The sequence below is a fragment of the Letharia lupina genome (genome assembly GCF_014066315.1).
Source record: "Letharia lupina isolate WasteWater1 chromosome Unknown contig_22, whole genome shotgun sequence".
Classification (NCBI taxonomy): domain Eukaryota; kingdom Fungi; phylum Ascomycota; class Lecanoromycetes; order Lecanorales; family Parmeliaceae; genus Letharia; species Letharia lupina.
In genome coordinates, this window is record NW_023502991.1 from 150,716 (window position 1) to 172,354 (window position 21,639).

Sequence of the window (21,639 nt, forward strand, 5' to 3'; positions counted from 1 at the left end):
GTGTAAATCAAACTTTCGGCATGTGCGGATAGAGCCCCCGAAACGGCAGCTAGCAAAGCGGATAAAGACCTCACCCTGCTGTCGATCACGGTTTGAACATGCTATTTCAGCCAATCCCGTCCGGATGCCATCATAAGTCAAAAATCATAAATCATAATGAATGCAATTCTTGGCGTCTTCGGAATTTGGGGGAAAGAAGTGTCGGATGAAGCAATGCTCGGCATCCGATGTCATTGTCATCTTGGGGCAGCAGCGACCTTCTCTCCTTCACCCTCTTCTCCAATATGGCAACTCTGTTTTCCCTTCCCCACATCTCTTACTTTCCCATTAGTGAAGATGCCAATCCTTCGCTCCACGTTTTTCCGCCATCTCACTTAATCTCTACCTCTTTCCAGCCTGACTCCCAATACGCATGACCCAAAGCACTCCACAAGTCACGGCAGTCCCAAACCCATCGTCTTACCTGGGACTACTTGGCAATTGACACACATAATTACAGCTAGGCTTGTGTCCCTTATCCTCCCACTATGAAGGACTCCTCCTCCACCTCGGAAGAGAACAACGCGACCAACATCCTCCCAATACCACCAGCACTCGAATTTCCCTTTCCCCAGAACAGCACCGAATCATCCCAGGCCCCATCTAAGGCGCCCTCAATATTAGCCCCACATCATGCTTCAGTCCGCAGCAGGAACCCGCTCGTCGACAATGGGGCACCAACCCCAACGAAGGCACCAGGGCCACCAAGTCTTGGGAGAGCACCCGAGGCGCCTCGGCCACAGGCGAAGAGGAGGTTCAAATCGGAACGGCCTGTACCATTACAGAGAACATCGACGTACTTGAGGCCGCGAAGGGGTTACACTGGACACGTGCCTACGCTTCTAAACACCGCAGCTGCTGGCCATACCTCGGACGATGAATCGTCTTCTTCAGACGACGAGTCAGAGATGAAGCTGGCCTCCAGACCGTCGAATCGCAGCGGTCGATCGCCTAGCACTAGGGGACGTGCTGGAAGTGTGCCTGAAGCAGATGAGAACGGCAGACGAAGATCAGGTGGAGGGCAATTTGGAAAGTTCTCTGTGGGCAATGAAAACTACAAGACAAAGGGAAAGGTATCGAAAAGGGACGGACGCCTGAACATTAGTGTCAACGAGACCAACAATCATGGTTATTTGGCGCATGCTCTCGGTGCAACCCTGCAACATCATTTTAAGCGCCCTGACGATGACGACGAACTAGAACTCGAGCGGACTCTGTCGCCATTACATGAGGAGGATAACATCAGACGGCCAGATCTGGTAGCGAGGCTGTCCGCTCTTTCTGCGCGACCATCATTGGACGGAGACACCTCAAGGCCACCTCTGAACATTGTGATCATGGTGATTGGAAGCAGAGGAGACATACAACCATTCCTGAAGCTTGGGAAGCTGTTGAAAGAAGATCACGGACATCGTGTGCGAATAGCCACTCATCCAGCCTTCAAGAAGTTCGTCGAACAAGATTCGGACTTGGAATTCTTTTCTGTTGGAGGTGATCCAGCAGAGCTCATGGCGTTTATGGTCAAGAACCCTGGCTTGATGCCCTCCGTATCTACGGTAAGGGCAGGCGAGGTTGGCCGAAGGCGAGACGCAATGTTTGAGATGTTCCAAGGATTTTGGAGAGCATGTATCAACGCGACAGATGATGAGACCCTTCCAGCCAATCTCAAAATGATGGGTGGCAAGCATCCGTTCGTTGCCGATGCCATCATCGCCAATCCACCATCCTTCGCACATGTTCATTGCGCAGAACGGCTTGGAGTTCCTCTCCATCTAATGTTCACATTTCCGTACAGTCCTACTCAACAATTCCCGCATCCTTTAGCGAATATCAAGAAGAGTAATGTTGATACCAATTATACTAATTTCATGTCATATCCGCTGGTCGAGATGATGTACGTCAAGTTGTGTGTATGAACTGGTAGAAAGCGATTGCTGACAGAATGATAGGACGTGGCAAGGACTAGGAGATCTAGTCAATCGCTTTCGAGTGAAGACCCTCGGGCTCGAGCCAGTCTCGACTCTATGGGCGCCCGGACAGCTGTTCCGACTGGAAGTACCCTACACGTACATGTGGTCACCCGGGCTGATCCCAAAGCCAACGGATTGGGGCCCAGAAATTGACATTGCTGGCTTCGTCTTCCTCGATCTTGCATCGTCCTTCAAGCCGCCAGAAACACTGGCCAAATTCTTGGATACCGGCGAACCTCCTGTCTACATCGGCTTTGGCAGCATCGTCGTGGATGATCCCGACAAATTTACTTCACTTATATTCGAGGCAGTCGAAAAAGCCGGTGTCCGTGCGCTTGTGAGCAAAGGATGGGGTGGTCTCGGTGACGAGGGCCACACACCAGACAATATTTATATGCTCGAGAACACACCGCATGACTGGCTCTTCCCTCGTGTCAGCGCAGTGGTACATCATGGAGGAGCTGGGACAACAGCCGTTGGCCTAAAGTGTGGCAAGCCTACCATGATCGTACCGTTTTTCGGGGATCAACCATTCTGGGGTGCGATGGTTGCAAGAGCGGGTGCGGGTGCTCACCAGGCCACACCCTATAAGAAGCTTTCGGCCGATGCACTTGCGGAAGGAATTCAGCAGTGTCTAACACCAGAAGCAAAAAAGGCTGCAGAGAAGATTGCGAAGTCGATTGCGGCGGAGGGAGACGGTGCCAAGAACGCTGTCGAATCGTTCCACCGTCACCTTCCTATGCGAGGCGATCACTCAATGCGTTGCTCTATTCTCCCTGACCGTGTCGCGGTCTGGACACTGAAGAGCTCAAATTTGAGGCTGTCGGCCCTTGCAGCACAAGTCCTGATTGAGAAAAAGAAAATTCAATGGAAGGACCTCAGGCTGTGCCGACACTACGAATGGAATGACTTTGAAGGGCCTGGTGAACCCCTCACCGGAGCCGGTGCAGCTCTTGCAAATTCGGCCGGCGGCATTGCTAAAGGCCTGGGTGGGATGCCTGTCAGGTGGGCAAAAAGCATACGGAAAAAAGAAAAGAGGGAGCAGAGACAAAAGGAGCGGAGGGGGTCTCAAGCTCAGCGAAGGGATGGTGGGATGAAGTCTTATTCACAATCAAACGGGCATGCCGACAAGAAGAAGGGGCCGGAAGATGAGGAAGGCGGAACTGATGGCGACCTGCCCCATGGAGGAAAACTGGTTGCCGAGAGCCATCTTCCGGAGCCACATACTCTTCTGGACCGAGCGCATGACGACGTTGAGAAGCATGGAAAACAGCAAGATGGCGAGCTGGCCAAGCCAACAATGAACAACGCTCCCGTCTCTGACGACTATGTGACCTCTGACATTGGATCGGAAAGATCCGACGAGCATCCGGGTCAAGACTTGGTCCAAGATCTTGCAGAAGACACCGGACACGGATTTGCCAAAACTGGTGAGGCATTAGCGAAAGCCCCGATGGACCTCTCACTCGCTATCGCGCAAGGTTTTCACAATGCTCCACGTCTCTATGGCGATACCACCGTCCGCACTCCCCCACGTATATCAGGTTTCCACTCCGGCCTCCGCGCTGCCGGCTCTGAATTTACTTTTGGTGTCTATGACGGTGTCACTGGTCTGGTCTTACAGCCATATCATGGGGCTCGCAAAAACGGTGCGCTTGGCTTCGTCCAAGGTGTAGGCAAAGGTATCGGTGGTTTCGTGCTCAAAGACTTGGCTGCCATTATCGGACCTTTCGGATACACGCTCAAGGGGGTACATAAGGAGCTCATCAAGGGTCGGCAGCCGACTGCGTTCATTCGTAAGGCTCGTATGATCCAAGGAGGCAAAGATGCTCAGGCTCTCGACGGTGAGGCCAAGCAACGAGAATTGACCAAGATCGATGCTGCGTGGCGGATTGTGTCTGAGATTCGAAAGGAAGATGAAGCGCAGAAGGCGGAGGGCCTCAAGGGACGGGTAGCCTTGTTGAAAGAGAAGAGAAAGATGGGCAAGAACGACACTTACGAGACTGTGGGTCACGCAAAGAAGGCTCTGGAGACGAAACAAGAGGAACGCAGAGAAAGAAAAAGCGTGGCCATAGCGAGGAATAGTGGGGAAGAGAGAAGAGGGAGCAAGATACTCAAGAAGAAAGGAAGTCTATTCATGTCTGGGACAACGAAGCGCGGGAATTCGAAGAACAGAGAATCGATAGACGGGAAGCCGAAAGGTGCAGATCGGGAAATCAAGAGAGAGGTGCTTGACTTGAGCAATGAGAAGGTCTCCGTGGACAGCAGCGTGGGGACAGGAGAGCGAAATGGCACATTAAACGTGGCCGCTTAGAGGAGACTAACGGAAGGTCTCCATAGATGAGACGGAGTATTGATACCCTTTTGTTTACATATAAATATTCACATTAATTTACGCGGTCACTCATACGGCAACCTATTTGGACCAGGGGGTCAACCAACGGGTTTCCATTTTTCATTTTTTGTAGGCCTTCCACATCACAATAAGGCATCTGCTTTAAATTCTAAGGAGTATTGTCAGGACCAGCATAGGTGTGATACCAGGATGGGTGAGGTAGAATAGGGATAATAAGGCTACCGAACTACGTATGTAGGAAGGAGGCATGATATAGTAGGAGATGCCTCCGCCAAGGCACTAGGCTATAGGGCTGAGTGATGTCAAGGGTACGCTCGTAACAAGTATCAACTATAGCGTATATTTTATATTATAGTTAATAGTAGATAAGATAGCTATAGTAACTAATAAATATAGTAATTATAATTAATAGTATACGCTAAGGGCGTAGACTGCTTAGTAATAAATATCTAAAATAAGTATTTACTAATCTTAATCTCGCTCTCGCGAAATAATCTTCTAATGAGATATTCTAGAGTTTTTTCTAGATATGAAACAGCGTTAAGCTTTAAATAACATCTCTAAGCGTTATAGATCTATTGTATACGTTGTGATAGAATAATAAATAAATCATGATGGGGCCCTGAATTATGGTTCTGCGAAAATCAAAAAATCAAAATTTGTTCGTTGGCCCGCTGTTCCAAATGGGTTGCACTTGCCCTACTCATTCACTCATCTCCATGATCTCCCATCTTAAACTACCACCAACATCATCAAATCTCTACAGACATGTCCTTCTTTACCAATGACTACCAAAATATCAGAAGCTAAACGAGAGTGTCCGCGGCGGAAGGGCAGTGCTCTCCAGAAATACGGCATTTTGGCCAGAAATAGCGTGCTCAATCACGGACTGCGCCTCCAAGTCTCCCGAGCTTTACAACATACGACTCGTCCTCCACGACCAGACCCTAAATACGACGATGCATATTGTAACATGTTGGAGATTATGTTGCTACTCTTGTTACTGCGCTGATGTATCTATTTCGCGAGATAACATAGGGTCTGTGATGTTTGCAGAATTGTATATCAGAGGCTTGCCCCCCCCCCACCCCATAGAACATTGTCATTGTTTCATCAAGCACCGGCCATCAGCACAGGTTTCAGAATAGTCACGACACTTCTTACAGTCCTTTGTGTCCTCCACCTCGTTCTTTGTGTATTACCTACCCATCAGCGGAAACTCAGCATTAATATCAATCTTCTGTCCTAGCATCCTTCGACCACCCTCCCACTTCCATTCCCTCAAAGCACACATCAGCTATCATGCAGACTTCAACCATCATCCCCTTCTTCCTCCTTCTCGCCTCCTCCTCCGCCCTCGTCCTCCCCCACCAGGCTCCATCCACCGCCGCCACAGCTGGTGGAGGCCCTCCCAACGGTCCTCCCCCCCTCGGCATCTCCCCCGGAGCCATAGCCAATTTCTCCGGCGTCAACTTCCTCGAGAACCTGGAGTCGGCCTTCTTCCTCGAAGGGCTGCACAATCTCACCAAGTGGAACACGGACCACCGACACGACCACGCCATCGACGTCGTCACGCGCGTGCAGGCGCAGGAGCTCATCCACGTGCAAACGGCCGAGGGGATCCTGAAAGCGAACGGCGCGCCCACTTTCACGCCGTGCAAATACACATTCCCCGTCGGCAACGCGGACGAGTTCTACGCGCTGGCCAACGTCATCACCTCCGTCGGCCTCGGCGCCGTCATCGACGTCGTCGCGAGCCTCGCCCTCACGGACCCCGGGACCGTGCAAGGCCCCGCCTCCATCCTGGCGATCGAGGCCCGCCACGACGCCTTCTTCCGCCAGCGCTCCGTCAGCGACGTGCCCAACCCGGCCCCCTTCGACACCCGCATCTCCGCCGCCTACGCCCTCAACCTCGCGGCGCCCTTCATCGTCAAAGGCTCCTGCGCCGCCACGCCCGCTTTCCCCGTCATCCCGGCCTTGACGGCAAAGGTCACCGGCAAGACGACCGGGAGCGGCGGACGGATCACGTTCGGCTTCGACACGACGGCCGTGAGCAAGGAGGATCTGAGCAAGGGGTTGTACATCGGCTGGGTGAACCAGGCGAACGTGGTCGACTACCAGCCCGCCACCGTTGACGGGGAGGGCGTGGTTACGAGCACGATTGCGGGGGGGATGGCCGGGATCGCGTTCGCGGCGCTGACGGGGCAGAACACAAAGACGGATGTCAACAGCTTGACTGCGGTGACGATAGCGGGGCCGGCGCCGGTGCAGATTTCTTGAATCGAGAGCGAACTGTTTGTTTTAGGCGTTGCAGATAAGCATTCCGGAATCCCCTCGTCACTGCTACTGCTTTACCATGTCGTATCCCAACCGCAAGCATTTCTTTCCCGGCATGAACCTTCCATCCCCTGCGTCTCGCCCTCCTCATCTCCATCCCTGCCCACCCGAGACGCCATCACTTCTTTAAGACCTGGCCAATGATCACACGATGCCATATCCGCGACCAACTCTGCCTTTTCCCGCGCGCCTGAGCGACCCCAACATGCGGCCACATACCTTCTCGCCGCATACTCCACTTCCACTTCCACATCCACATCCACATCCGCTCACGAGTTCAGTCTGCGTCAAACCTGCGCATTCGACCACATCCGATCTGCCGCACGCACAAGATCAAAACTCCACACATCTCCCAACGACCCTAGCTTGCTAAACCCAGCTCACCCAAACGATGAGTCGGCCCCGCACGCGGTGCTCAGAGATATCAACCCAACCCACCCCCAAAAACGGCCCTCTCCCCACAACGCCCTCTCCCCACTCTCCCTCTCCCCCACCATCACCACCGTCACCCTCCCCGCCCCTCGCCGCCCCGGCTGCAATCCCACCCCCCAACGCCACCGGACCCCTCATCCGGGCAACCCGCGACGCGGCCTTCCTCGCCCACGACTGGCACGACACCGCCATCGCGCCCTTCGAAAGACTACGAGGGGTACCGGTACGCGCGCGTGTGTGTGTCGTTCATCCCATCTCCTCAACCCAACCCATCCTAACACCGCTCCCACAGCCACGCAAGCACCATCTTCACCTTGCTCTCCGGCCCGCCCCGCCCCACGCGCAGCCGACGCCGCGCGAGTACACCTACCGGAGCCTGCACGCTGGCCGTCGCGATGATGGCCGACCTGTGCGATTACGCGTCGATCGGGGACGCGATGTTGAAGGTGCGGGACGGGTGTTTGAGTAGTGTTGTCGGTGGTGGAGGAAGGGGGGGGAAAAACGGGGGGTAGGGTTCGTGAATCCGACGGGGGTACGATACGGCGGGGGATGCACAGGGCGATTGGGGTGTTTCTGTAGGATACGGAGAGTGTGATCGATGAGGCCGTGAAGGAGGGGGGTGGGGAAGTGACGGGGGGGAAGCGTTTGGAGTTGTATCCTTTTTCCAGCCGGCTGGGTCGGTCGCGGGGATACTGTTCGTGGCAACGTGCGTGGAGCAGTGCGGGGGAAGCCGATGTTGGATATCGATGCGAACACGAGTCTTCTTCGTGATTCGTGTGCGATTGCGGTTTCATGTGCAGCTCGAGGGTCATGTCATCGATCCTCTACTTAATGAAAAAGAAGCCCTTCCAAACTTCAGGCGCACGGAACCAAGCCTCGAGATCACTTGACTCGCAATTCCCCTCACCGAGCGCAGACCTTCATTCCAGCAGGCGAATGGTCCCAAGGCCCATCTTATCCAAATGCTCTTGTACAAATTCCATCGCCTTCTTCAGCGTAGCCGATCCTTCACCGCAAGCTCCACTCTCAACGTGCTGCGCCAGCCCACTCAAGGTGGTGAAATTCCTGGGTGATGCCCCATGCTGCGTTGATCTCGCGAGGGCGCTGGGGCAGTGGAACAGCGGAGTTTTGTACTCGTGGAACAGAGAACGGACCGGCAACGCGGAGTCGCTAAGGACTTTTGGTTGTTGTCGGAATGGCGAAGGTTCCAGGTTAGAAGACATCTGAGGAGGTCTAGGTCGGAGAATTCCACTGGTCGAAAGGGAAGCTTCGAGTGAGAGGAAAGACACTGGTTCCTCGCCTGTGCTGTCTGCCATCGCAGCCATAACAGGGCTGCTTGCTACGCTTGATGTGGGGGTCAAGACTGGTGTACCGGTCGATGAAGACAATTCGGACCCGCTGCAGTTGTAATGAAGGTCCTGACCGGTACGGCTACTGGTAACAATACGCTCGATATCGTTGTCCTGGACAAGATTGTTGACAGTGTGCCGGTCGATTCCGGAACAGCAGGTACCACTTTCCAGGTGATGCAGCAGAGCGGAGGGCGAAAGGAAACGGCGTTTGCACTTGTCACTGGCAACGCACCCGAGATCACTAAGAGGATGATGTTTCAAAGAGGTCAAATGCTAATCCAAGTCGTTCTTTTTGACGAATGTTCGTTGGCAAATGTAGCAACCGTGGGCATCTCTGGAGTAAAAAACGCTCTCTGGATTGTCGGAAGCATGGTGCTCTACCACGATATGTCGGTCCAACGCTGGCTTACTTCCAAAGTCCTGCTCGCATATTTGGCAAGGTATCCTTCGGTGGACCTTGTCGTTAAGATGTTGATTCAGAGAATGCTCGCTGACGAAGTCTTGCTCGCAGTCACTGCACCGAAATTGGGAGGCGTGCAAAGCCTCAAAGTGCTCGACCGCTGTGGATTCAAACTCGAAGATCATCGTACATTCGTGACAATAACAATGCTTTTCAACACGTTGATGCTCTTCAAGGGCATTCTTCCTCGAAAACGACTTTTTGCAAGTGTCACATGTCCGTGCGAATACCTGGTAGAAACAGCCGGGATGCGAGGCTCCGTAGTGTTGTCGAGGGCTTTCTTCCATCCGAAAGGCTCGTTTGCATAGTGAGCAGGCGTAAGGTCTGCCGTCTGACAGGGACTTGGCCGTAATGTGATTTGTTTCGACATCGCTTGAAATGCTGGCAGTCTGTACATCCTGACCTTCGGCGACGATGGTACGATCTATGGAGGGTGTCAGTTGGCGCTTAGTCGGTAGTTCTTCTTTCAACTTCCTACATCTATTAGCTTCCATCTCGTCGAGCTTGCTTTGAGTGGTGACTTTGTGACGTGTAAATGCGTCTTCAGCTGTCATGACTTCAATAGAACCGCTCCTTCGCCTTTTTCTTCTTTGCGAGCTTGTAAGACAAATAGACTGGAGGAGCTGACGATGGGAGCTTCTTCAGTGGGAGTTTCGTAGTCCCATTCGTAGCACATGAGGCCGTTGTCGCCTGGGTCAGGGTTTTGAAGAAAGCCAGTAGACTTTTGTGTAGATATCGGCGATCTGTATGCTGCATCCAAAGATATCCTTTCCTGATTTCGAATATGCACCCATGATGTCGAGACGCTAATAACGAACATGTGGGCCTACGGCAAGCTTCCAGATGCCAGATGCTTTCCCGGGATGTAAACACGACGGAACCACATTAGAATTCTGAGAGTCTCACGCGGCCGGTATAGAACCAGAGTATCCGTTAAGAGCAGGTCGCCCCCGTGAAAGAAGAGGCGGACCAGATTAAGATATTTGACCCAAGGTGTGTGGGAGTTAGAGACGCCTTCCGAACCTTGACTGAATTATAGAAAAGTTGCTTAGCAAGGCGAGGAACTAGATCATAACGAATATTTACATCATGGAACTAGTCATATTAGCGGCGCACTTAGCTATATCTCAAAGTCGAAGAAGAGGCTAAAATGATCGTTCCAGAATTGAAATTCTGGAAGACATATTCCCAAGCACCGTTGTTATCAATCTTTTGAGAGCCAGTGTTGACTTCATTGACCTGGAATTGAAGCCGGCCCTCGAGAAGCCTACTTCTCTATAGTCGCAGTCAGAGCGGGAGAAATCACCACAGTAGGTGTCTTGGAGGTTTCTAGAACAGACATGTTGTAGATCTGGGATTAGCATCTCCTGCAGGAGGCATTTGGCGTGGCATCGGAGCAGGGGTAGTAGCAGACTTGGTGGAAGAAGCCAGCACAGGATGAGGTACTGCCGTGAGGATCGAAGGGGGCCGTGGGTTGAATGAATGGTAATGTAGGTTGGGTTTGAGGGGGTGTCAGGAGGAGGAGTTGTGAAAGTTTTTAGACCCTGCCAAGTGCCAAACAACGGGTAGCAAGTCTCGATAGGATCCAATTTCCAGGATACCAAATACTTCCAACCGTCATAAGGCAGAGATTAACAACCCACGTTCGGAAACGTTTCTTCGAATGTTGTTGGAACGTAAGAGTATGTAGCATAAGTCATGCATAGAGGGCCACCCGAACTTTAATTTTTTCTAAGTCCTACAGTGGTAGCCCAACAGGGCTGACTGGAGAACTTTGCGGAGAATCATTTATTGGAAAGCTTGCTTTCTCAATGCTCGAGACTTGAAAACGAGAATGGGTGCTACGCTAAGAGGCTAGTGACCAATCAGATCATCGAATTCCATTATTTCTAGTCTAAAACACACCTTATTTCTTCATTTTCGATCTAAACACGGGTACGTCCAAAAGAGGAAGCACCATAAGGCTGAACCTCGAACATCAACTTTATCAATTTATTCTATTTAATTCCTTTAACGTTACGTAATAAATGATAATAAAGTAAATTTATAGAGTTATAGAGTTAATTATACGCTCCTAAATAAAGTAGCGAAGACGAAATTTGATAAAGTATTCGTAAAGATATACTAAAAACTAAGATTTTTATTCAAATTATCGAGCTTGCGAGAAGAGCCCCTCCGGCAGGAGCCCTCGGAGAGCCCTCGGAGAGCCCCCGGAGGGTTAGGGGGGTTTCAGGGGGTCTCCCCCTGAGTATATCAACTATCTCTCTCGATTCTCAGGGTTAGACCCCTTAAAATCCCTTAAACCCTTCGGAGCTCTTTAAGGGCTCTCCGTCTCCGAGGGCTTCTATCGGAGGGGCTGTCAAAGCAAGCTCGAAATCAATCAAATATCACTAAAATAATCAAATTTCGAGCTTGCTTTGACAGCCCCTCCGATAGAAGCCCTCGGAGACGGAGAGCCCTTAAAGAGCCCCCGAAGGGTCCGAGGGGTTTTAGGGGGTCTCCCTGAGAATCAAATATAGTCAAAAACCAGTACTCGGCAAGCTTTTCACTACTGGGAAGCCCGCGCCCCAGCACATATTTTCTCCACTGTAGGACTTAGAAAAATTAAAGTTCGGATGACCCTCTATGCATGACTTATGCTACATACTCTTACCAAGCCGGTGTATGATTCGTCACAAAGGTTGATGATGTTGCTATCTCAAAGGCAAAGCCACGGATGGAAGCCGCAGAAGTCTGCTTCCTCCATTCATATACACAGCAATGGCCTGTCCTTGTAGAGTGCGCTTTCCGTTCCGTGAGGTCGTCGAACTGTTTTCCACACTCGCACGGAGCCATTCTTGATGGGTATGCAGCCCGTTCTTGAGGCGGATCGTGGGCAGGATGCCAGTGTTTCTCGGATGATACTCTGGATTTTTGCCAGTGCAATAGGTCGCTCTTTCCGTATGTAGGGTTCCGAAGTGTGTGCTGTTGTCAAGTTATAAGAGGACAAGCCGAAATCTCAAATAGATACAGACTCATGTAGCCTTGTTTAATGCCCATTTTGTGGTCACAAGCCTGCCAAGTCATGTGGATGACTGAAAACGCATGTTTCAGAATTTGTACTGGGCATCATTCTTCAGGAATACTAGCCGCACCAAAGCCTTTGAGCGCTTCATCCCCTGTAGCAGCTACGTCTGTAATCTTTCCAACCTCATCCGCGCCTCCTCCTTTCTGCTTGGGTGCACAGCCTCTGCCTGCCTTGCACTGTAGATCCTCTATACCCGGTGCCATATGCGTCCAGACCTCCTTTTCTCCATCTAACCCTCCATATCTCTTCAATCTTCGCCGTAATTTGGGGGAAACTCGAGCCCGAACCTCATGAGGTAATTTTAAGCGGACCGCCATCCATTTCTCATCAGGCCTGTGTTCGGTAGGTAGCTCGTCGACGCAGGGTAATTCAAGCAGCTTCTCGTTTTCGAGACAACGATGAAATGGTGCGACAGGGGTAGGCATGACATGGTCTAAGAATTCAAGGGAAGCGTTGATGTTTACATCGATAGCTCGACGAGGGTTGATCGTCTGTTTCAAAACCATTGACGCGATATGTGGGTAGAGAATAGCGAAATCCGTCTGGGAGATGTGGACAGTACCACGGACGGTCAAAAGCCAGGCTAAAGACCCATGCATCTTGGCCTCATCACAGACACGAGTAGCAGCGCTGAAATTGTCGCTCCAGTACATGAATGCTTCTGAGTTTATTCCAAGAAGCGGGGCGTTGATGCGATGTCTCGGCTCTGACTCTGGCGGAGTAAGAGCAATACCCCATATGTCATACATGATCCCTTGACCAACCCATTGAAAGCGATCAGCATGGCGGAGGACCTCGACAGTCGTGGCAGCTCCAAAAGAATGGCCAATCATGGTGACCTGGGCGATGTTAACCTTCCCCTTCCAAGAGTCCCAGTCTACACCGTCGAGCCCACGAGACGATGCCCCAATTCCATCAGCGTTTCGTAGATTTCGCTCGGCAACCGTGGACCCTTTGCCCGCAACAATAGCCTTGACAATGTCGTATGACTCTTCGATCTCAACGAGACGCATCTCAATTTGGGCAGACCGAAGTTCCTTGTCTACGCCCTGTTCATTGCTTGGCCTAGTATCCATTGGATTTTGTTTTGGAAATATGAAATCGACAACGTCCCAGTGGCGCTTCGTCTCTTTCTCCCAGTGATCAACATGACCATTGGTCTCCCTTTCTTTCCGACTGCCTTTCCCTTCTGATGGATGATTGATAAACGTTCGTGCTCCACTACCATCTCTGTGCTCCACCGCGCAGACGACGAATCCATAGCTAGCAAATTCTCCACAAACGCTACTGTATGCTGTCCTTGAGCCACCCATACCGTGACTGAACAAGACCAGTGGAAATATCGGCTCCTCTGGCTGGCCTTTGGGGTGCTCGCCCTTCTCGTTCTTGACTTTGAAACCGCCCTCAGTGGCATTCTTCTCTGGCGGCCAGTGGTTCGCAAGCTTTGCATTTCTGAACGCCGGTAACTTGGTGAACCATGTAGTCACGAAAAACCACATTATTGTCAACCATTGCGGTAATCCAGCAAAAGCAGCGTACCCTTTTGACATTTCTGACCTTGGATGAGGTAGCCAAACTTCTCTTGACCAATGCTTGTGGCCCCCAGGGTCTTTGCCATTGCCGGACCCTATGGCCGAGGGGTAGTAGAGGGAGACGAGGACGGTCTCAAGCTGCAGTATATGCCGACCGTGGCGTGTAATATGGGAGAAAGGGCGAGGTGAGGTTGCAGGAATCTCGATGTCCATGAATCCGACCTAGCATGCCAGTAAGCTCTAGCCGTCAAGAGAAAGGCCATGTATACGCACGCCATATGGGCCAGAGTACTTTGGAAGGGTGCCATGAAAAGGTACCTTGTCTCGTAGACTTTGCGGAGGTCGAGATTTGGGGCTTTGGGAAGGAGGAACATTATGTGGGCCTGCCCATGAGCCGTTCTCGTGATTGCCGTAGATCCACTGTGAGAGTGGCATGTTGACACTATGGCTTGACTAACCGACTACATGAAGCGCATTGCACCAACTGAATGAAAAGTTGTAGGCCGTACACAGCGGTCAAAGGCGTGATGTCATTTCTCGCGGGCTGCGCACTCAGATGTGGAGCGGCGACAGAAGCGGCGCAGAGGTTGCGAGGGGAGTGTGGAGTTCATATTGAAGTAAAAAGTCTAGAGAGCGTCTCAAGGTGACTAACAGGGATCCCATAGGAGTGAGGCTTGAGCTTGAGGGCAAAGGGTAGGTAGCAGTAGGCTCGCTTGGATCCAGTGCCTGGAAGCAGGCGGCTCGCCCTCCCCTGGAAACCTTGGGAGTCGGACGACATTCCGGGTGGCAGTCCATTCGCCATTGGCATGAGATGAGCAGTACTGGATGCCAGAGCGAAAATTTCGCAACTCCTGACTGAGGCGAAAAGAGACGGACATGCAAGTGTTTGAAGTGATCGACGTCGCTCTATTTCAATGTCTTCTGCTCTCTATCTTCTAAAATATTATTGATGTCCAACATCAATTGGCTTTGCTTTTCGGATTCCTTGTGATCATTGAATTACGCTATGTATAATATTTGGGCTATCTAGACCTAGATCTGTGGACCTCGAGGGCAGCCCTCTCATCTGTAGTCATCTCGCTCTCCGCCTTTCTAATTCGAACGAATCCGATCATGATGACCAGAGCCAGAACTGAGCAGGCAAACTGGTACCAGAAGACCGATTGGTAGCTCCGCTTCAGTCCCACATCCCTTGTCCCAGTCTGAATCACATCCGCAAAAGCGAGGAGAAACGCAATGCCCAGGTACAGAAGGCTATTGATCAGTGCTCCTGCAAGCCCTTGACGGCTCTGTGAAAGACTGGTCGTGATGAATATGTTAGCGACGTTGTAGATGATGTCGATTCCCATAGTAGCACAGATCATAGCAGGAAAAATGAACGCCCAGTAATTGGCGCCTTCCGGTGCCAGGGCGAAAAGGAGAGAGTTTCCAACCCATGCCCCTCCACCAATCAGCATCAGCACGGTGCCAGGGAGTAGATGCAAGATATAACCTCCAACAATGGAGATCATACAACCTCCAGCACACATCGGAACATACCATGCTGCCACCTGTAAGGGAGAAGCTCCCATGATGTCTTGCATATAGAGCGTAGCATAAAGAAGGAAGATCCCCAGCACACCGTCCGAAAAGAACAAAGCCACGAATAAGGCTGAGAGATATGGTACTTGAAAAAGATCGAAAGGTAGCAGCGGATTTGCGGCCACCCATCCTTCAATGTAGAAGGAGATGCCAATGAGCAAGGCACCCACAGTAAGCGTGACATAGATGTATTGCGTCCTCCACCCATCTGGCGCATGGGAAGCGTCAGTGATGGCAAAGATTACCAGGATCAGGCCTGACACAATGAAGATGGAGCCAAGCCAGTCCATTTGAACGCCCATAGCCTTCCGCTCTTCAATGTCGTTTGGTATCGCAAATATCGCTGCCACAATCGTAGTGGAGACTAACATGGCTCCTATCCAGAAGTACCATCCAAATTGAAGAAAACTGCCAGTCACGCCAGCGATAAAAACACCGGCAAAGAATCCCAGTGGCGCCGCGCCGCCGTAAATGCTGAAGACCCTGGATTATGATTTCAAGGTCAGTCTTGCTTGTTTGAGAGGGTATAGGGAGGTTTGGAACACGTCTAGAGAGTCAACACTCCCAGGACATGTCTCGACACTCAAGATTTGGTTCAGAAGAGGCAATGCGGTTTCCAAAGATACGTACAGATTCTTTCGGGGTCCAGGTCTGTACGTGCTTCCGATCAACATCACACCCGACGGAAGAAAAGCAGCAGGGCCTAATCCTTGAAGCGCTCGACAAAAATCCAGCATCAAATCGGTTTGAGCGAAACCCGCTATGATAGTCCAGATTGTAAACCAGACCAAGCCAAAGAGATAGACCGGGTATCCACCATACATGTCTGCCAGACGGCCGAAGGGGAGGAAGAACGCGGCAGAGACCAGGGCAAAGGCACTCGCAGGCCAGACGGCAGAAGCTTGCGGTATGGAGAGGTCCTTGATCAAGGTTGGTAGGATTACGTTGAAACCAGAGACGAAGTATTCCTAGTCTATATTAGAACTCACCCTTGAAGAGCGTGGCTGCTACGAAACGCACCGACATGAACTGCGAGGCTATAACAGAGTAGCAGAAGGCAAGCTCAGCTCCAGAAGACTTGAATTTAGCAGGTCGTTCCCTCCCCAGACGCTCAATGGGTGCTCGATCTGAATCCAGGGCTTCTTCGTCTCCTGGTGTTGCGATCTCTGCACTCTGGCTTTGTGACAGGCGTCGCGGAGGCTCTGCAGGCTGTATGTATGGTCCTTCACGCTTGATCTTTTTCCCTTGATTGATATCCTCTGAAGGCTGATCCGCGCTTGTTCTCAAGGTAGGCTCATTGATAATTTTCTCCTGCTCGATACCCGGATTGTTGTGTATTTGATCTGCATCTGTGATAGGCCCACCATCTCCCTGCTCGAATCTAGACATGTCTTTAGCCTCGAGCTCTCTTCACAGCTCAGCATTGGAAGACAAGTATGAACCGCAGGTCGTTCTACCAGAAGAGAAAGGTGTGTACGCTCGAGGAGGGTAGGCCGGCCAGAATGTCCTATGGTGGATCGCCGTGGGAAGGCCATGACTATATGTTCCCGAGTCGGAAACCTTCTGAAGTTAGGTCGTCACACAAAGTTTTCTGTTTGCGTGCGGCCGTTAGATATTCTATGACTCGCCTGACAAATCGCTTTGTACTAGCGTATTCAAAATCCTTGAAAAGTCTTGGCATTGGGTCCTGTCACGTCCTCCATACACTTTTGTAGCATAGACATCAAAGCAATATTGTTAATTGATACAGCTATCGTTCTATGTACGGTAAGTCTTAATGTGTGACATAGAAATTCCACTAGATTTTTTGATAGGTTTCTCAGCCTCTTACCTCTATTCACGGAGTTCGGCACACAAAACGCCAAGACTGCTGCGCCAAGATCTCGGATAACGCCCCACCGAGCCGAAGGGTACCTACCGTGCTACTTAGATCTACTTCCGAGAGTAGGTACCTTAGGGTCAAGCTACTAGCGCTATCCAGGACTCTGTGTGCCGACCTAAATTCGATTACAGGTGCTGCCAGGCCCTCGCCATGGTGATTGCATAGATACCGTTGACCCCCCTCTCCTCTCGCAAGTTTCCCTCAACATTCCCTTCCAATCAGTCCATCGCCCCCTTATCGGCCTCGCTCGCTTGAAGGCCGGCTCCTCCTTGCCCTTCTAGCACCTCGGGACAGCCAATGGCTGTACGAACGCTCCTCCGGGTCCCCTTCAGCCCCATTGCTGAAGTTACTGTAAACGATCACGCCTACTTCCACGCGTATCCTAGAATTCTCGCCCTTCACACTTTTCATCTCCATACATCTCCGAGCTCCTCGAGCTGGCTGCTCCTTTCACCTTTTCCGAGGCATGAAATCAAGACGGGAATCAGGGATTTGGTTGAGGAGCAAATTTGAAGAATTGCTATCGAGAAGTACACGACTCTGGCCTCGAGACGTGGATCTTGTTCTTTGCTGAGCATCATGCAGGATGCAGTATTGTCGATGCCTGATGCCGATCTTGGTTCGAAGATCTGGGTCGCTGCAGCTGAGGCCTTTCGACGGGACGTGCACATCTGCGAGGGGCGCAGTGGCGATGAAATTGTATGGGTGCCGCGCCCAAATACAAGGCTCCAGCGGCTAGAGGCTGCACGGACCGGTAGTATTAAGAGTCTGGAGGCAAGGGGGTGAGCTATGCGTGCTGGGGAGATTGCAGCTGATGGCCAACCAGCCTTTTGGGTACAATTAAACCTGCTTTCGCCGTCTTGGTTCGCGTTGGCTTTTCTCAGACTCCTTCACAACAAAAATAGCCAATTTGTTACTATTTACTCCCTTTGCACCTACATTTTGCAAGGCCTGCCGATCTGAACCCCATTGACTGCTATCAATCTCCGAGCAAGGCAGGTCGGCCTGGTCGAGGGCAGCTTGCAGCATCTAACCTCCGTGTTCCCACGGTTCGCAATAATCACGACAATTTCATAACTCAAGGTCCAAGCAGCGTTCCGAGCGGTAGACTCGCAGACTGCGACCTGGTCGAAATACTTGATCTGATGGCCTCGCCGCTTGAAAAGTCTTTCCATATGCCCCCCTAGACGAACCTGTCACAGCCGGTAAGGCAAATTTCGACCTTGAGCGGCTTGATGCAACACCTCGAGGGTAGTGATTGTCAGGGCGGGCGCGCTACTTTTCGAAAGATCGTGGAATATATCGAGCACAAGCTTGGAAAGGTGGGATTGGCGCAGCCGCTTTTATTGAAGTTGGGACGGCTCAATGAACAGCATCCACCTACCTACTGCCACTCCATTTTCTTCTAGTCTGGCAGAACTCAATAACAATCCTCCTAGGCTCGTAGGGCAGACGTTAAAGTGCAACTGGTAGCAAATTACCTTCAACATATACTAAGTTCTGTCGAATTTTGCTTGCCCTGAGATGAACGAGGTAAAATCAGGGTGGTGAAAGATAGCCTTGAGTAGGATTTTCCTGTCGGCTGTATGGTTGGGGTTTCTCTTCCGCATACACAGGGTCTCAGAAGTCTCCCGGAAGTATCGCTTCATTTCCCAAGGCCCCAGCCCCAGCCAGCTGAGGCACAGCTTCGGATTCCAAATCTTGCAAAACCGCTTCGGCCGAGTCATACTCCCCTGCCCAGCACTTGTGGGTCACGTGGTTCATCAAGTGGGACGGCAGCTCAGGGAACTGGCCCGATATGAATCTCCTTTTGTGGTTAAGGTTGGATATCCCGTATGTCTATGAGCCGCGAATTGTAGCGAGCCGAATCATGTAGCACGGCAGCAATAGGCCTCAAGAGTTACCAGCGTCACCAGTCGCAGCGATACAACGGATTCCAGTCCATTGGAGTCCAATTCAAGTCATTCAGATCAACATCCAGCGCAGCCTGTCCGGGCATGTTATGTTGTGGGCTCGACTCCGACCCTACATAGCCTTGCCCTCCCATGCCATAAAGCAGACTGTGGCAACCAGAGTCCACTGGCATCGACATTGAAAAGTCAGTATTCATGCCGAATACATCGTTGGGCTGTTTTATACAAGGATCATGTGCATCTTGCGTCGTTTGCGCCACTTTTCGTTTAATGTCAGACACAATTCGTGGTGGCACTAGCGGCTTTCCCGATTGTCTGAACACTAGTTCGCGCGCTTCCCAAGCCTGGAGGATTATTTTAGTAAAAATCTTGAAGAGCGGATTGTCGTCTTGTCCCAGAAACATGAATCGGGCCTCGTAGTTGTCGCTCATAATCTCCCAAGTCCGTTCAGCGTGGTCGCTGACAGGCCGCATTCTCAGGTCTTGAACAATATGAATGTATGCGGGAAATGGAAAGTGGAAGTGAACAAACCAAAGGTACCCTGTGGTATGGGGTGAAGTCATGAGATTCGTATCGCACTCAAGCATGCTCAGTGCATGGGAAATGGCAGCGTCGCGTTGCACGTCCGTCTGCTGCACAGACGACCTCGGAAATCTTGAATAATGTTCAAGGAGACGGTTTTTAGCGAGGTAACCGCGCGCCGTCCAGATCGTCATGAAATGGAGTGGGTTCTCAGGATTGCAGAACTTGAGATGATTGTCCTCGATCATTTTCTCCAGCGCGACCAGCTTGCCACCTTCTGGAACGTGGCCGCCCTGGACGTCCTTGGCAACCGCCTTCAAAGCCGGACTGACAAAGTCGAGATGGAACGCGCTGTGACGGACGAACTCGCCCATCTCGCTGCGCACGACGGCGAAAAGGGCCTCGCTAGATTTCTCCTGAACCGCTGGTGGATCTTTCATCTCTGGTTGGAGATCAAAATCATTGAGGTTGAGAGGAGTCCTGCAGTCCCAGGTAGGAACTAGCATCGCGGTCTTGTAGTCGGCCAGCTCGCAAATGCGAGTGTCGAAGAGTATGAGAGACCACCAAAGTCTTCGGCGCATTTCAGCCTCGAGAGCGGGGCATTTGGCATAGGCCGACTCGTTGTGAAGCCCCATGCGTTGCGCAATGCGGATCGCAACACCGAGCATGGAAGACAGAGACTGGGGATCTGTAGCGGGTCTGACCGAGATCTGATAGTATTAGGCCAGCATGAAGATGGCAGCCTGACAGACTCACAAGGTATAGATATAACGCGGTCAAGCAGTCACGATCGCCGGAGCGTAGAAACCCACAATTCAGTAGAGCTTGCTGACAGCCAGACTGATACCTCGTCAGAAGACGTTCCCTTGGCGTACCGAACATGGTACGGCATTCGTCCTCGCCGAGACTCAGAATGGACACGCAATAGATACTGAACATGAGCGCCGCCAAGGTGGGCTTGATGCTGGCCACGTTGCTGGCGGCGTCTATGATGCGTGCTTGCAGGGTGGGAGTGTGTGTGACTTTGAGCAGCGGATTGACGTTGTCGATATAGATCTGCCAGAGCCTAAAGATCTGGACCAGTTCCGGGTGCAGGGTAAAGACATCGACGGCTGTCTCACGCGAGCCGAACAGGAGATGGTCGTTATTGTGATACAGTTCATTCCAGGCGTCCTTGACCATAGCCTCACGCACATCATCGGGCGAGGAATCGCTGCTATCATCGTCGGGATTTCGAGACTAATCTCCAATTGTCAGTGCGGCTTGGACACATAGGCGAACGTACCTGTGCCCTTTGATTCATGGCGTGCCAGAGTTTCCTGGAAGAAAGTTATTGGTCATCTTGTTTCTTGGAGAGCAAGCGCGTACTTGGCCTCGTATACAGTTTCGGACTTGACTGCCATCGAAGGAGACGACGACTGATCTGCGCCCGCAGTAGCTACTAGCTGCTCATCGTCTTGGGAGTCATAGCCGCGACCCTCGGTGTCTGTGTTGAGCGATTTCTTCTCTGTGGTCGAGTATTCCTTATGGAGCGGCTCAAATTTGATGTTACTGTGGCGGAGCAAGCTCTCGTAGTAGCGGAGGCGGTCCAGCAGCTCTCGCTCGGGAAACCTGCGGCGACGCTGGCGGAGGACTAGCGTCGCGGCGGGTACGCACTGCGCGTGGGACCTGATACAGTTGGCACAGGGGAATTTGCGGTCACATTTCACCTTTCGCTGTTGACACAACACGCACGCAAGCACCCGCTGCGGCTTCGCAGCTTGTGAGAAGGGACGATCCGTGGCCGCGAGAGACGTGGCCGGGGTGCTTCGCTCTGGCGTTGACATCATTGTCGACACGGGCTGCTGCGGCAAATGAAGAGAGCAATACTTTAATCAGTATGAGTTGGAAGTTTTGAACGTTTAAAGGCCTTTCCAGTTGCCAGAGACACCAGCGCAGAGATGAAGAGACTCGGGCTATTAAATAAAGCACACTGAGCCCAGTCAGTCACTGACCCATTTTAAATCTGCGGGCCGATGCCAAGACCCGGCTTGGTGGGCGGCCCCGTCTCGGGCTTTTCTACTGCCCCGACAGCCAAAATCAAAACCCTCCTTGCTCGGGTTGTTACTACTTGCCCGTCATGCGATTCACAGGCTCGTTCGGTATATCTAAACTCCTAATGTTTTGAAAAAAGAAATCGGTCCCGGATCGAGAGCG

General features: G+C 51.7%; 6 protein-coding genes across 6 annotated transcripts; 2 read left to right on the plus strand and 4 right to left on the minus strand.

The window, feature by feature from the left end:
- Window positions 1-527: 527 nt before the first annotated feature.
- HO133_005668 (uncharacterized protein) lies at window positions 528-4,323 on the plus strand (the record flags this gene model as incomplete). Its single annotated transcript, XM_037296575.1, has 2 exons — window positions 528-1,933; window positions 1,989-4,323. 2 exons carry the CDS (start codon window positions 528-530, stop codon window positions 4,321-4,323), a joined length of 3,741 nt encoding a protein of 1,246 aa, XP_037147756.1.
- Window positions 4,324-5,149: 826 nt separating this feature from the next.
- HO133_005669 (uncharacterized protein) lies at window positions 5,150-6,645 on the plus strand (the record flags this gene model as incomplete). Its single annotated transcript, XM_037296576.1, has 2 exons — window positions 5,150-5,333; window positions 5,615-6,645. The coding sequence occupies 2 exons, from the start codon at window positions 5,150-5,152 to the stop codon at window positions 6,643-6,645; spliced, it is 1,215 nt and encodes a 404-aa protein (XP_037147757.1).
- Window positions 6,646-8,054: 1,409 nt separating this feature from the next.
- HO133_005670 (uncharacterized protein) lies at window positions 8,055-9,316 on the minus strand (the record flags this gene model as incomplete). Its single annotated transcript, XM_037296577.1, has 3 exons — window positions 8,055-8,597; window positions 8,897-8,942; window positions 9,177-9,316. The coding sequence occupies 3 exons, from the start codon at window positions 9,314-9,316 to the stop codon at window positions 8,055-8,057; spliced, it is 729 nt and encodes a 242-aa protein (XP_037147758.1).
- A 2,738-nt stretch (window positions 9,317-12,054) lies between these two features.
- Window positions 12,055-13,980, minus strand: HO133_005671 (uncharacterized protein; the record flags this gene model as incomplete). Its single annotated transcript, XM_037296578.1, has 2 exons — window positions 12,055-13,767; window positions 13,819-13,980. The coding sequence occupies 2 exons, from the start codon at window positions 13,978-13,980 to the stop codon at window positions 12,055-12,057; spliced, it is 1,875 nt and encodes a 624-aa protein (XP_037147759.1).
- Window positions 13,981-14,567: 587 nt separating this feature from the next.
- On the minus strand, window positions 14,568-16,515 carry HO133_005672 (uncharacterized protein; the record flags this gene model as incomplete). The annotated part of the gene is made up of 3 exons (XM_037296579.1): window positions 14,568-15,609; window positions 15,757-16,094; window positions 16,147-16,515. 3 exons carry the CDS (start codon window positions 16,513-16,515, stop codon window positions 14,568-14,570), a joined length of 1,749 nt encoding a protein of 582 aa, XP_037147760.1.
- A 2,402-nt stretch (window positions 16,516-18,917) lies between these two features.
- Window positions 18,918-21,269, minus strand: HO133_005673 (uncharacterized protein; the record flags this gene model as incomplete). Its single annotated transcript, XM_037296580.1, has 4 exons — window positions 18,918-20,153; window positions 20,200-20,682; window positions 20,729-20,762; window positions 20,812-21,269. 4 exons carry the CDS (start codon window positions 21,267-21,269, stop codon window positions 18,918-18,920), a joined length of 2,211 nt encoding a protein of 736 aa, XP_037147761.1.
- Window positions 21,270-21,639: the final 370 nt, after the last annotated feature.